Source organism: Zonotrichia albicollis, chromosome 5 (genome assembly GCF_047830755.1).
Source record: "Zonotrichia albicollis isolate bZonAlb1 chromosome 5, bZonAlb1.hap1, whole genome shotgun sequence".
NCBI lineage: Eukaryota > Metazoa > Chordata > Aves > Passeriformes > Passerellidae > Zonotrichia > Zonotrichia albicollis.
The window spans coordinates 6,052,542-6,067,387 of record NC_133823.1 but is presented as its reverse complement, the minus strand read 5'-3'; the positions used below and the strand labels follow the sequence as shown (position 1 = coordinate 6,067,387).

Sequence of the window (14,846 nt, the reverse complement as noted above, 5' to 3'; positions counted from 1 at the left end):
CCTTTCCTTTCCTTTCCTTTCCTTTCTTTCCTTTCCTTTCCTTTCCTTTCCTTTCCTTTCCTTTCCTTTCCTTTCCTTTCCTTTCCTTTCCTTTCCTTTCCTTCCTTTCCTTTCCTTTCCTTCCTTTCCTCTCCTTTCCTCTCCTTTCCTCTCCTTTCCTCTCCTTTCCTCTCCTTTCCTCTCCTTTCCTTTCCTTTCCTTTCCTTTCCTTTCCTTTCCTTTCCTTTCCTTTCCTCTCCTCTCCTCTCCTCTCCTCTCCTCTCCTCTCCTCTCCTCTCCTCTCCTCTCCTCTCCTCTCCTCTCCTCTCCTCTCCTCTCCTCTCCTCTCCTCTCCTTTCCCCTTCTCCTTTCCCCTTCTCCTTTCCCCTTCTCCTTTCCCCTATCTCCCCTTTTCCTTTCCCCTTTTCCCTTCCCCTTTCCTTTTCCCTGTTCCCTTTTCCTTTCTCTTCTCCTTTTTCCTTTTTCCCTTTCATTTTCCTTTCCCTTCCTTCTAGAGCCACCTCTACCAATAACCAAATTTTTTACCCTCAGATGGATTTTTTTGCCCCTAATTTTTTCCATGAATTCTAGATCTTCAAGAGCAGAGCAGGAAGAGTTGGTTGGTGACAAACACCTTGAGATGAGCTCAGAAAATAAGAAAAGACTATTCTTGGGTCCCTGGTTTTGAGTGAAGAGATGCACCCCTGCTCTCCCTGACATTTTATATTCCTGGGGCATCATACCCTGCTCAATAGGGCAACAATCAGGATTTAATTGCTCCTGTATTTAATAATGATTTAACTCTGAGCAACTTATGTCACTGATTTGCCATTTATTAATTAAGCTCTGAACAGCATTTTCAGATGACAGCTTTGCATTTCTGTGCTTGTTTAAAGCTTCTTTGCTTTCTTTTTTGAATCTCTGCCACAGCAATGCAGATGTCCCATTTTCTTATCACTCCTCCTCTTTTACAGCCACAGTGGGCTTTTGTCTGACTCCTGATAGCTGGAAAACCTCCAGAGAACGAATAATTCCATTTTTAAAGTCTCATCATATCTATAATTGTACATGCTTGCTCAGAAATATTCTCTGTGAGTTCCTGTGCCTTTCTGAGCACTCTTTCCACTGGGTGAAAGATTTTAAGCTTTCTTCAGGGCTTTTTTCAGGTTTTATTTCATTCATCACTGGTACTGTAACACCTTGTGGTGTGAACCTGCCCAAAGCCTTAAACACAGAGTGCAAACAGATGAGATCTTTGGGGAGGGCAATCACTCACCCTTCTTGATGCCTAAAATGAGTTAATGAAAATTTCATTGGCAATTCAGCTGTTTGGATCTTTAAATGTCCTTTAATTACCCCAGTTCATTTCACAAATCTGTAGAGGCTCTGAAAAAAAATAAAGTTCAGACAGGGTGGCACAGACAGAACCTCTCCTGTGTGATCCAGGGAGCTGATCCTGTCCCCAAGCACTCCTGGAATGCTTCAAAAGGAGCAGGGAAAATTCCTGGACTCCTTTTTTGAGAACAATCATGTTGGCTCTGGCAGTCCAGGCAGCTCCAGCTGGAGTTCTTGTTTGCTTCCTCCTTGAAATCATGAGGGGATTTCAAATGGGAAGTGACATTCTTAATTTTGTACATATTTGTGTGGTTCTGTGTCACTGAGGGGGGAGGGAACCAGGCTGGAAGTGCATTTGGGATCACTGTAAATCATCTAGAAGTTAATTCTTCTGCCATTATTAAAAGAGAAGGTTTTTGGTACATTTTTAGCTCAGTCTTTACCTCTGAGAGCAGGGAAAATTCCTGGACTCCTTTTTTGAGAACAATCATGTTGGCTCTGGCAGTCCAGGCAGCTCCAGCTGGAGTTCTTGTTTGCTCCCTCCTTGAAATCATGAGGGGATTTCAAATGGGAAGTGACATTCTTAGCTTTGTACATATTTGTGTGGTTCTGTGTCACTGAGGGGGGAGGGAACCAGGCTGGAAGTGCATTTGGGATCATTGTAAATCATCTAGAAATTAATTCTTCTGCCATTATTAAAAGAGAAGGTTTTTGGTACATTTTTAGCTCAGACTTTCCCCTCTGAGATTTTCCCTCTGCTGTGTGTTCTCTAAGACTGGAATACAATTGAAAGATGATAATTCAGGATTTTTTCCCAGCCTTTTAAAGGCAGTTCCTCTTTTACAGAGTTGTTCATGATGCTGTAATTTAGAAAATTTCCTGTATTTATAAGAATGGAATGGAAGTGAAGTCTGGGAAATCATTATTACAGGAGTACCTGTAAAGGAGAGGGTTAAGAAAATTCCAGCCAGTGTTGCATTTTTAACTGAGTGGGGTGGGTGATTCTGCATTTTGTAAATGCAGAATCATTCAGATACCAGTGTCCCTTAAGAATATATTTTTAAATATTGCTCTCCATATGCATCATCTGTAATTTAGAAAATTTCCTGTGTTTATAGGGGTGAAATGGGAGTACCTGGAATAACTGTAAAGAAAACTGATTAATAAAATTCCAGCCAGTGTTGCATTTTTAACTGAGTGGGTGGTGGGGAAATGCAGAATTATTCAGATACAAATGTCCCTTAAGAATATATTTTTAAATATTGTTCCCCGTATGCATCTTTCATATGCATCATCTGTAATTTAGAAAATTTCCTGTATTTATAAGAATGGAATGGAAATGCAGTCTGGGAAATCATTATTGCATGAGTACCTGGAAAAACTATAAAGAAAACTGATTAATAAAATTCCAGCCAGTGTAGTATTTTTAACTGAGTGGGTGATTCTGCATTTTGTAAATGCAGAATCATTCAGATACCAGTGTCCCTTAGAAATGTATTTTAAAATATTCTTCTCTATATGCATCATCTGTAATTTAGAAAATTTTCTGTGTTTATAAGAATGGAATGGAAATGAAGTCTGGGAAATCATTATTACAGGAGTACCTGTAAAGGAGAGGATTAATAAAATTCCAGCCAGTGTTGCATTTTTAACTGGGTGGGTGGTGGGGAATAAATGCAGAATTACTCAGATACAAATGTCCCTTAAGAATATATTTTTAAATATTGCTCTCCATATGCATCATCTGTAATTTAGAAAATTTCCTGTGTTTATAGGGGTGAAATGGGAGTATCTGGAATAACTGTAAAGAAAACTGATTAATAAAATTCCAGCCAGTGTTGCATTTTTAACTGAGTGGGTGATTCTGCATTTTGTAAATGCAGAATCATTCAGATACCAGTGTCCCTTAAAAATGTATTTTAAAATATTCTTCTCCATATGCATCATCTGTAATTTAGAAAATTTCCTGTGTTTATAGGGGTGAAATGGGAGTACCTGGAATAACTGTAAAGAAAACTGATTAATAAAATTCCAGCCAGTGTCGCATTTTTAACTGGGTGGGTGATGGGAAAATACAGAATTATTCAGATACAAATGTTCCTTAAGAATATATTTTTAAATATTTTTCTCCATGAGCGTCATCCTGCTACTTGGAAGAAAGTATTGCAAAATTAAGCTGTCTTAGCCTAAATTGAGTATTGCAAAGTTAAACTGTCTTAAGCCTAAATTTACATCAGCTTGGAGCAAGTTTTGGCTGATGTTCAGGATGACTAAACCTGGAATTGGCTCTTGGCTGTCTGAACTCAGAAAACTCATCTTGCCCTTTTGCCTGCACCAGCTCATGCAGTTCTTTGCTATGAAATTGAGAAAATATTGTGAAATGGTTTGTTTGGAGGATGCAGAGAAAGCTTTGTGCAGAGTTCAGACTCTCACTGGTCAGGTCTTTTGTAACAGAGTGGAAATATTTGTGAAATCAGAGTGGAAATATCTGTGAAATCAGAGTTAAGGAGCACTGTTTTCCAGTTTTGTCTCAGGTTAAACCTGCATCTGTGGCCTTCTTTGTGGTGTTTTTCACAGAAATGTGTTTAAAATCTCTTTCAGTTAATGGATGTCAGTGCTGATTTGTGGAAAACCTACAGCAAAATGGATCCTGTGTCCCTGGAGGATTTGCTTTTTGAGGTAATGCAGGTGAAATGTTTGCGTCACCTCCTGCTTGGTGTAACCACAGAGTTAAAGTTTGATTTTGTTTGGTTTTAATTAAATTTGTGGGCTTAATTTACAGGCTCTGCCTGCTGTTGCTTGATTTATTCCTTCAATCTACCACAAACTCTGCAAAACACTAAAATAACTTGTCTTGCTTTCCTTGAATTTATTGTCTGAAAACCTTCTAAAAATTTTCCCTCATGTCATGAAACCATGTACAAAATACATGAAGTTGCTGTGCTTTTGTGTGTTAAGGGTTAAAAAAAATCCCCTTTAACACACAACCGTTCTTCCAAATAAATAAAAGAGAATAAAAAAGCATTTTTCAAATGTTTCAAGTGGGGAACAGTGACACTCAGTGGCTGCTCTGGTGCTTTGGGAAATACAAACAGAGGGAAGGGATTTCCACATGAATGCCAGGCTCTGATCTCAGTGCTGGAGGAGAAAACAGTGTATAAATATTAGTATTTGTAATTAGAATTTATTTATATTAAAATTTAGATTTATTATAATTATTAAAATTTATTTATATTTATAATTTATTAAGTTAGTATTTATACTTTCGTAGTATATATAATTTCAGAATTCTTGGTATATATTAATTTTTAAACTGTTCCTAGCTTGATAGCAATTTAGTATGTACAAAATTCAGCAGTAATTAGCCTTTATTAATAAAATATTGGTAGTTCACACCAATTTGGTTGTTCAGTCAACTGCTGTAATGAAAATTAAAATATCATAGAGTTTTTACAAGGCTTTCAGGTTAAGTAATCACTCTCTGATATTTCATTTCCCCTCTCTGTGTGGAAGTGAGATTAATGTTTGAGACTTGTCCTCCACTCCTAGCAGACCTATTTATTATAATTTGATGTTTTCAACCTGAAAGTTGTTGCTAAATTGACTTAAATTTTCTGAAAACAATAAACGTAAACCACACACCCACATAAAGACACCCTAAAATCCAGCAGAATGTCCTTATCTTCTAAAATACATTTATTTTCTTGAGCTTATTGTTTCATTGGGCAGTCTGTATTCCAGTGAAATATTCCGCCTTTGCCTTCATTTCTCTTGAAGTAATGTCAAATATTTTCCTTGTAGGATCTAAAGATTTTTGAACACCAGTGGACCAACTTTTTTGCTAATTTTGACACTGAAATTCCCTTCATTCTGGAACTCTCAGAATCTCAGGCTGGGGAGGTAAGTCTGCTTCAGAGTATCCATGCAGAAAAAATAATTATTCAGCATGAATTTGGTTTTTTTTTTCCCTATCCCATCTCACTTTTCATGTTTGAGGGCTAAAACCACATAATTTGAATTTTTTAAAATCACCACCCACCTGAAAAATCCATGGTATGATGGCTTAGGACTGCAGGGCTAATTCAGTCAAGTGTTTGCTCACTGATAATTCAATTTCTACCTGCACAGGAGATATTTGCAGGTAGATTTAATTTGCTTTGGATGGAATCTGGTTTGTTCAGGGCTTAACAAGTTGAATTTGCACATCTCAAACCTCAAACCAAACTGAGGGGGTGACACAGAGCATGGGAGAAAACAGCACAGCATTTCTGGGGGCTTTTTGTGGATGCATTTTGTTGCCTTTTTGGATACATTTTGAAGCCTTTTGATACATTTTGAAGCATTTTTGATGTTTTTTGAAGCATTTTGTTGTTTCCTCTGGGATGGTAGAAGGTGTGGCAGAGGGTTGGAGCTAAATGGGCTTTAAGGTCCCTCTCAACCTAAATTATTTAATGATTTAATGAAATGAGAGGTTTAGTGGGGTTTGTGTTAATTTGTGGAGGTTGGAAGCATTTTCTGAGGGTTCAGGAGTTTTCTCTGAGAAAGTTAATTCAGGTTTAATTATTAAGAGAATATTTCACACTTCTGTCCATGTACTTTGTAATAATTTTTGTTTTTAATTCTTCCCAGCCCTTCAGAAGTTATTTCAGCCATGGCATGATCTCAAGCCATATAACAGATAACAGGTAATTATTACTCACTGTTATTATTATTATTACTACTATTATTATTATTATTACTATTACTATTACTATTACTATTATTATTATTATTATTTACTCCTCGTTATCGTTAATATAATAGAATATAATATAATATATAATATATAATATATAATATATAATATATAATATATAATATATAATATATAATATATAATATATAATATATAATATATAATATGCAATATATAATATATAATATATAAAATGATGATATATGATAATGATCTATATTATTTTTATATATGATACATTATATATTAGATAATATATTATATCTTATATCTATTATATTATATATTATAATATATAATTTATATAATATATATAATTATAATATAATTATATATTATTATTACTCATTATTATTATTGCTAATTACAGTAGTGATCTGGTGTGCTACTACCTCAATATTTTATTTCCATATCCCTGATGCCATAATGTTTAAAATTCCTTTTGATATCCCCTCAGTAGATCAGATCTTATACTGAAAAAAGCCTGTGCAAATTCCTTCACATCCTGGAAGGATAAGCTGAATTTTCCCAGGGTTTAATGCTGTAATTTTTACCTATACCATGAATTTTTGTGCATTATGATCAGTTCCTTCCTTGTTCCATCCCTAGAAAAGTTTGGATGGGGCTTGGAACAACCTGGGATAGTGGAAGGTTGGGATGAGAGGATTTTTAAGGTTTCTTCCAACCCAAACCATTCTGTGACTTTCTGAGAGACTTTTAACCAAAAATTGTTCAGCTGTTGCAAAATCCACGTTGTGCTGTTGTGAGTCAATCAAGGTTTGTTTAGTTAATTCAGTCTCTGCACATTCTCCTCTATTTGGAGTAAATCAGTGGAATTTATTGTCCTTTATTTATTTATTGTCCTTTATTTCTGGCAGCATCCTCTGGTGTTTGCTTTGCATTAAAGAAAAGAAAATCTTTGACCTCTCCAGCTGAGTCTTGGGCCCAAAGCCAGAACTAAACCCAAAATAGTTTTGTTTGTTTCCAACACAATCATTTTCAGGGCTTTTCAAGATAGTAAATTGTAAACTAAGCAGCTTTTCAAGGCAGTTTAAGATAAAAGAATATTCTAAGAGCATTTGAGAACAACCTTGAGATAAGTTCGTTGTATTTGAAAGAAATTATCATTTTATAAATGCGAGAAGATTTTTTCTTTTGAACTTGCTCCTTTCACTGTGAAACTTTAGTAATCTTTTTAATTATTACAATGGGAAATTCAGCAGTTGAAAGCTTTGATTTAATTTGTTTTTTGTGAACTTCCTGCACGTATTTTGGTGTTGATTCCCTGTGTCCTCCTCAGCCCGAGCAGGCAGCCCTTTGTCCTGTTTGGCAGCCACTCCACAAAGGAGAACTTGAACACTGGCAACTTTAATTTTCCATCTGAAGGGCATCTGGTCCGAAACACTGGCCCTGGTGGAAGCACTGCCAAGCACATGGTAAGGCTTTGGAGAAGTTATCTGAGATTTAAACTATATTCTCTTTTTCTTTGTATATTTTTTGGGCTTGTCTTTCATGAGTTAAATGCCTAATTCTTCTTAACGTAAAGCACTTTAGCATTCCATCAGGTTAAGGAACAAAATGTGATTTTTCTTGCTTTTTCCAAGTGGAACCATACTGGATTCTTAATCAGGGATTGCTGAATGAGTTAAAATAATTTATACTCTGGAAAAAGACAAGTTTTGCTCTAAGTGGGTGGGGGAGAGGGAAATGCTGTTTGTGTCCTGGCCACAAAGTGAACACCTTCCGTGATACACTTAACTGTGACCCACAGATTCCATTTTAATCACTTTTATTTAGCCATCTCTTAAAAAAGAAACAAAAAGCCACTTTTTTGGATAACATCTTTGTGAATAAACCTGAGATACCCCACATATCCAAATTCCACTGTGTGCTTCAACAACTATTGACAAAACTCTGAAAAATTTTTCGTAACATTCCAGGACTGTTCAGATGAAGTTGCAAAGCTTAATTTATTCCCACTTCCAAGTAAAATCGGGGTTGTTAAACATGGTTAACTTATTTCCACTTCCAAGTAAAAGCTTGATTGTTAAACATGCTTTTACTTGTTTTGTTCAACTTGTGCTTTTACTTTTACATTTCCAACTAAAAGCTGGGTTGTTAAACATGATTGTTTCCCTTTCTTAGTAAAAGCTGGGATGTTAAACATGATTAACTTATTTCCACTTCCCTGTAAAAGCTGGGATGTTAAACACGATTAACTTGTTTCCATTTCCAAGTAAAAGCTTGATTGTTAAACATGCTTTTACTTGTTTTGTTAAACTTTTGCTTTTACTTTTACATTTCCCAGTGAAAGCTGGGTTGTTAAACATGGTTAACTTGTTTCCACTTCCCAGTGAAAGTTGAGTTGTTAAACGTGATTAACTTGTTTCCATTTCCCAGTAAAAGCTGGATTTTTAGAGATGATTAACTTGTTTCCCTTTCTAACTAAAAGCTGGGATGGTAAACGTGATTAGCTTGTTTCTATTTCCAAGTAAAATCTGGATTTTTAAAGATGATTAACTTGTTTCCCTTTCTAACTAAAAGCTAGGTTGTTAAACGTGATTAACTTGTTCCTATTTCCAGGTAAAATCTGAGATGTTAAAGATGATTAACTTGTTTCCCTTTCTAACTAAAAGCTGGGATGTTAAACGTGATTAACTTGTTTCTATTTCCAAGTAAAATCTGAGATGTTAAAGATGGTTAACTTGTTTCCAAAAGTTGAGTTGTTGAACGTGATTAACTTGTTTCCATTTCCCAGTAAAAACTGGATTTTTAAAGATGATTAACTTGTTTTCATGTCCAAGTAAAATCTGAGATGTTAAAGATGGTTAACTTGTTTCCATTTCCCAGTAAAAGCTGGATTTTTAAAGATGATTAACTTGTTTCCATGCCCAGGTAAAAGCTGGGATGTTAAAGATGGTTAACTTGTTCCTATTTCCAAGTAAAATCTGAGATGTTAAAGATGATTAACTTGTTTCCACTTCCCAGTAAAAGTTGTTAAACGTGATTAACTTGTTTCCATTTCCCAGTAAAATTTGGGTTGTTAAAGATGATTAACTTGTTTCCATTTCCCAGTGAAAGCTGGATTTTTAAAGATGATTAACTTGTTTCCATGTCCAAGTAAAAGCTGGATATTTAAATATGATTAACTTGTTTCCATTTCCCAGTCAAAGCTGGGGGGTTAAACATGTGCTCAGGTCCATCACCCCAGGGATTTGGGATCCTCTGGCTGGGTGGCTCCCGAAGGCAACTTGGCAGCGAAGGAAGGAGGAGAGAGGTAGAGTGTGGAGGGAGCTCCTGCTGCCTCCAGGGGCTCTGGGGGTGCTGTGAGCCCTGGGCAGGTGGATGTGAGAGCATGAGTGAGCCCATGAGTTGATGATTTGTCAGCATTTCATGTGCAGCTGCCTCAGGGGTGGATGGATGTGAGGCACAAATCACGTGTGCAGAGCCTGAGAAAAAAGAGTGATTTTTGCATCTTGGTGAAATCTCATCCTCCATTTGCTGCTCTTCACATTATTTCTGTGAGAACACTTTCAGTTGTGTCTTTCCTTGCCTTGTTAACAATAAGATACCTTTGAAAATGCAAGTACTGTGTTATTGTGATGTACTTGCTCCATCTGTTGTCCTCAGATTCTGATGCTGTTCTTAAAAAAGGTGGTTTATTTCCAGGTACAGGTGATACTGTTTTAATAGGGTGTCATGAAAATAGTAAATAAGACCAGCCTAGTTATGGGAACCTGACCCACTTTCCTCTTCATGAAAAAAGAGCAGTTGGCATAGGAAATTGAAAGCACAAGTCAGAGCTCATCTCCTTTCCAAAGTTTTTCAACCATTCAGGTCAAGTCAAAAGTGAAATAGACCTTTGAAAACGTAAGTTGCTTTTTCACCATCCAGTTCTGTGTTGTAAACTTCTGTAGTCTGTCAGTGCTTAGAAGCCTTAAGGGGAACGTAGTTAATTGTTAATTATTGCACCAATTTGTTTTACTGATGTTTTTGTATCTCATTAATACCGACTGCTAGGTAGTGCAGTGTGTGTCTCCAAAGGGACCTCTGGCTTGTTCAAGGACCTATTTTTTTGGAGCCACTCACATTCCTTTCCTGGGTAAGTGCATGAAGTACACCAAGGCAGTTATTACCTGTGATTCCATGAAAATTTGTAGCAATTAAAGGCTTTGCTTCCTTTCTTACTGATAGATTCTGTAGCCAGTGCATGAAATCATAGCAGATTCCGTGGGGAAAATCTGTCAGATCTCAGTGTTGAACATAAAATCTGTCACATCTCAGTGTGCAGACTCTTTTTAAAGCATTAACCAAATATATAGGTTCATATTCCATATGAATTTATAAAAAACACCAAGACAGTTATTACCTGTGATTCCATGAAAATTTGTAAGTGGTGGATTTTGTAGCCAATGCATGAAATCATAGCAGATTTTGTGGGTAAAATCTGAGTGTTGAACGTAAAATCTGTCACATCTCAGTGTGCAGACTCTTTTTAAATAATTAACCAAATATATAGGTTTATACTCCATATAGATTTATAAAAAACTCCAAGGCAGTTATTATCTGTGATTCCATGAAAATTTGTAAGTGGTGGATTTTGTTGCCAATGCATGAAATCATAGCAGATTCCATGGGTAAAATCTGTCAGATCTGAGTGTTGAATATAAAATCTGTCACATCTCAGTTGTGCAGACTCTTTTTAAAGAATTAACCAAATATATAGGTTTATACTCCATATGGATTTATAAAAAACCACCAAGGCAGTTATTACCTGTGATTCCATGAAAATTTGTAAGTGGTGGATTCTATAGCCAGTGCATGAAATCATAGCAGATTCTGTGGGGAAAATCTGAGTGTTGAACAAAAAATCTGTCACATCTCAGTGTGCAGACTCTTTTTAAAGGTTCATATTCCATATAGATTTTTAAAAAAAACACCAAGGCAGTTATTACCTGTGATTCCATGAAAGTTTGTAGCAATTAAAGGCTTTGCTTCCTTTGTAAGTGGTGGATTCTGTAGCCAGTGCATGAAATCATAGCAGATTTTGTGGGGAAAATCTGTCAGATGTGAGTGTTGAACATAAAATCTGTCACATCTCAGTGTGCAGACTCTTTTTAAAGGTTCATATTCCATATAGATTTTTATAAAAAACACCAAGGCAGTTATTACCTGTGATTGCATGAAAATTTGTAGCAATTAAAGGCTTTGCTTCCTTTCTAACTGATAGATTCTGTAGCCAATGCATGAAATCATAGCAGATTTTGTGGGGAAAATCTGTCTGAGTGTTGAATATAAAATCTGTCACATCTCAATTGTGCAGACTCTTTTTAAAGCATTAACCAAATATTTAAGTTCATATTTCATATGGCTTTATAAAAAACACCAAGGCAGTTATTACCTGTGATTCCATGAAAATTTGTAAGTGGTGGATTTTATACCAATGCATGAAATCATAGCAGATTTCGTGGGGAAAATCTGTCAGATCTCAGTGTTGAACATAAAGTCTGTCACATCTCAGTGTAGACTCTTTTTCAAGCATTAACCAAATATTTAAGTTCATATTTCATATAGATATTTAAAAAAAACACCAAGGCAGTTATTACCTGTGATTCCATGAAAATTTCTAAGTGGTGGATTTTGTAGCCAGTGCATGAAATCATAGCAGATTTCGTGGGGAAAATCTGTCTGAGTGTTGAACATAAAATCTGTCACATCTCAGTGTGCAGACTCTTTTTAAAGCATTAACCAAATATTTAAGTCCATGTTCCATATGGATTTATAAAAAACCAGTCTCCAAAATACATAATTCAAACTGGGAGTTGTCAAGTCACTGAGGATTTTTAGGATGAAGGAAATTCTTTCACTTCCATCTTTTATCCTCAGTGTAATGAGTTACAGTAGCTGTATTCCTAAATAAAAACAGGCCATGTGAAATTTTTAAGAAACATTTTTTAATGTATTTTAAATGGCTGGAAAAGTCCATGGGTGAAGTTAGTGCTTAGGGCTTTCTTGAAAAAAAAATAAGATTATATTTTATAAAATATAATTTATATGTAACATATATTGTATATTATATATATATATATATATAAAAAATATATATGTGTAACGTATACTTAATATGTATATTTTATATATAATATATAAAATATATAAAATATATGTTAATATATAATTATATTATATATAATTATATAAATATAGAAATAAATATTATATTATATTATATTATATTATATTATATTATATTATATTATATTATATTATATTATATTATATTATATTATATTATATATAACATATGATATATTATGTATTGAAATATATAATACTATATTATATAATATATAGAAATACATAATATATAAAATATATATTAATATATAATCATTATATTATGTATTATTATATATAATTATTATATTATATATTATTTTTACATATATTATTATATAAATATATAATATATTAATATATGATTATTATATATTATAATTAATATATTAATAATTATAATCAATATATTAATATATAATATGCTGGGGTCAGAACAGCTGAAGAGGGGAAGGTTGGAAAATTGGAATTACAACCTTAGTAGTATAAAATACTGGATAAATTCCATGTAAAATATGCAGCAGAAATGTTTTCAGAGTGCTTAAACCAACCTTTTTAAATTATTATTTTTGCTTTATTATTTTTGTTTTAATACAGGAAATGACAATGAGATACACAAGCAAGCTGAGCAAGTGTAAGCTGCCAATTTTTTATATTATTCCCTAACTTTTCACTCTTTTTACCTCATGGCAGTTGGTGAAAGCTGCTTTTAGTGGCTGTTGGCATTTGCAGGGACATTTTTATTCAGAATAATCTGCATGGCACCGGGTTGCAAAGGCAAAATCCCTGTGGGGAGTTTCAGTAGGCGCATGGGGAGTTGTTAGGATAAGAAATATTAATAAATTTTGCTCAAATTGTAGTAAAAAATTAATCTTGAATAATTTTTAAAGATACTTTATGTCAACCAAAGGGAGAAAGTCTCTCACACTGTAACATCTTGCACACATAGAAGAAAAAGTCAATTTTTTTACCAGTTTTCATTAACAATTGGGAAGATTTCTGATGCTCAGTGAAAATGCCAACAGAGAACACTCAAACCTGTGAAGAAATTCACTATGTTAAGGTCAAATCAAACGAAATTTTTCCTAAAATTTGGGAAGCTGCAAAGCTTTTGCACATTTTAATCATCTCAAAATCCCACTTTGTTTATCCATGTTATGTCCACCTCCTGTGCATGTTGTAGATCCCTGTCCAGCTTGGAGAACACAACAGAAAATCTGCTTTGGTCCTGCTCTCTCTCTTGATAAATCCGATTTTTCCTTCGAGATTTTTGTCCTCCTTTATTAGTTGGGATCATTTTAGGAGCCTGTTTTTGCTTCTGCAAAGCTGCATGACCCAGTAGCAAGATACTAAAAATATTAAATATATATTTAATATATATTTATATATATTTAATGTGTCAGTACTGTCACACTAAATACTGTTGATTCTTGTTAATTGTGAGACATAAAAATGGAATTACTGCGCTGAGCAGCAGAATTTCCTTTTTTTAAGAGAAAACTGAACTCCAACAAGTGTTTTTCTTGCATCTACATGCTGCTCTAACATTTTTTGTCCTCCTTCAAAAATCCCTTTTACTAAATACATTTTAATCAAGTTGAGTGGAGAAACTCTAAACAAAGCAGGGGTTGATAAAGGCAGTAATTTAAAAATAATAATTTTTTTTTCTTGGAAGCATCCCTGTATTGCTTCAAATAATCTAATTTCAACAACAGTAGTATAATTGACTTTTTTGGCAAACCCGAACTCATGATTTTCTGTTTAGTTTGGAGTTGTCAATATTTTATAAAATAAAATAAAATGTATTTTATGAACACAATTTATTCCAAATTTGGCTGTACTGATTGCCTGGCGTGTATAAACCAACCCTGAAAATGGAAAGATAAACTGGGATAAATTTTGTGGTTTTATTTTTATTTTAAGACAATGCTTCCAAAGCAACAAAAAAGAAATCTTGTGCTGATTTTTTGGTTTCTTTTTTCACTGCTAACTTTAAAATGTTAAAATGGGAAGAAGAGTAAGACAAAGGACACCTCACTGAGGTGTTTTCTTGCAAATGTAAGTGTGAATTTTAGGGAAAATAGGAATGGTTACAAAATCTGGAAAAATTACAATATAAAGGAATTACATTGCTTTAATGCAGTGCAAACATGCTAAGTGCATATGAAAGCTCAGGATATTACTATCCAGAAACATGAAAAAATAGTGAAAAAGCTGAATTTTCAAGTCCCTTGCTAATGTTGGGGATGATCCAAGACAAACTTTGGTGCATTTTGAGGTTCCTCCATGTTTGGGATCTTCAGATGCTTTTTTTTTTCCATCCTTCAGGAATGCTTTGCATTTGGCTTCAATGCTGTATTCTCCTCTTTCCTCCCCCTCTTCCCTCCCTCAATATTGGCAGTGGAGAAAAATTAAAATTTAGGGAGTCATTTTATTGAGCTGCTCATTTTTTAATTGTAATTTAGCAGGAAAACAGAGGCTGATGTTCCTTGGTTGGGTTTTTGGTTTGAGCTGTAAATGTCTCAACAGCTCCTGAGTTTGGTTTATTTCTGTACCATTTTCTCAGTCCCCTTTTAAAGAAAGGAATTGGACTAAGCTGGGGATGGAGATTTCATGGAATTATGGAATGGTTTGGGTTGGAAAAGATCTTTAAAGAGCATCTCATTCCAATATATTCCAA

At 34.5% G+C, this 14,846-nt stretch overlaps 1 protein-coding gene across 1 annotated transcript in view; it reads left to right on the top strand.

Annotated features, from left to right (window-relative positions):
- The window catches only part of DNAAF9 (dynein axonemal assembly factor 9), an 81,657-nt gene that overhangs the window by 25,713 nt on the left and 41,098 nt on the right, over positions 1 to 14,846 (top strand). Inside the window, exons 6-12 of the mRNA XM_074540423.1 lie at positions 571 to 598; positions 3,916 to 3,993; positions 5,116 to 5,214; positions 5,944 to 5,999; positions 7,350 to 7,485; positions 10,070 to 10,151; positions 12,764 to 12,800. Coding sequence (XP_074396524.1) covers positions 571 to 598; positions 3,916 to 3,993; positions 5,116 to 5,214; positions 5,944 to 5,999; positions 7,350 to 7,485; positions 10,070 to 10,151; positions 12,764 to 12,800 — 516 coding nt within the window. The remainder of the gene's footprint in view (positions 1 to 570; positions 599 to 3,915; positions 3,994 to 5,115; positions 5,215 to 5,943; positions 6,000 to 7,349; positions 7,486 to 10,069; positions 10,152 to 12,763; positions 12,801 to 14,846) is intronic.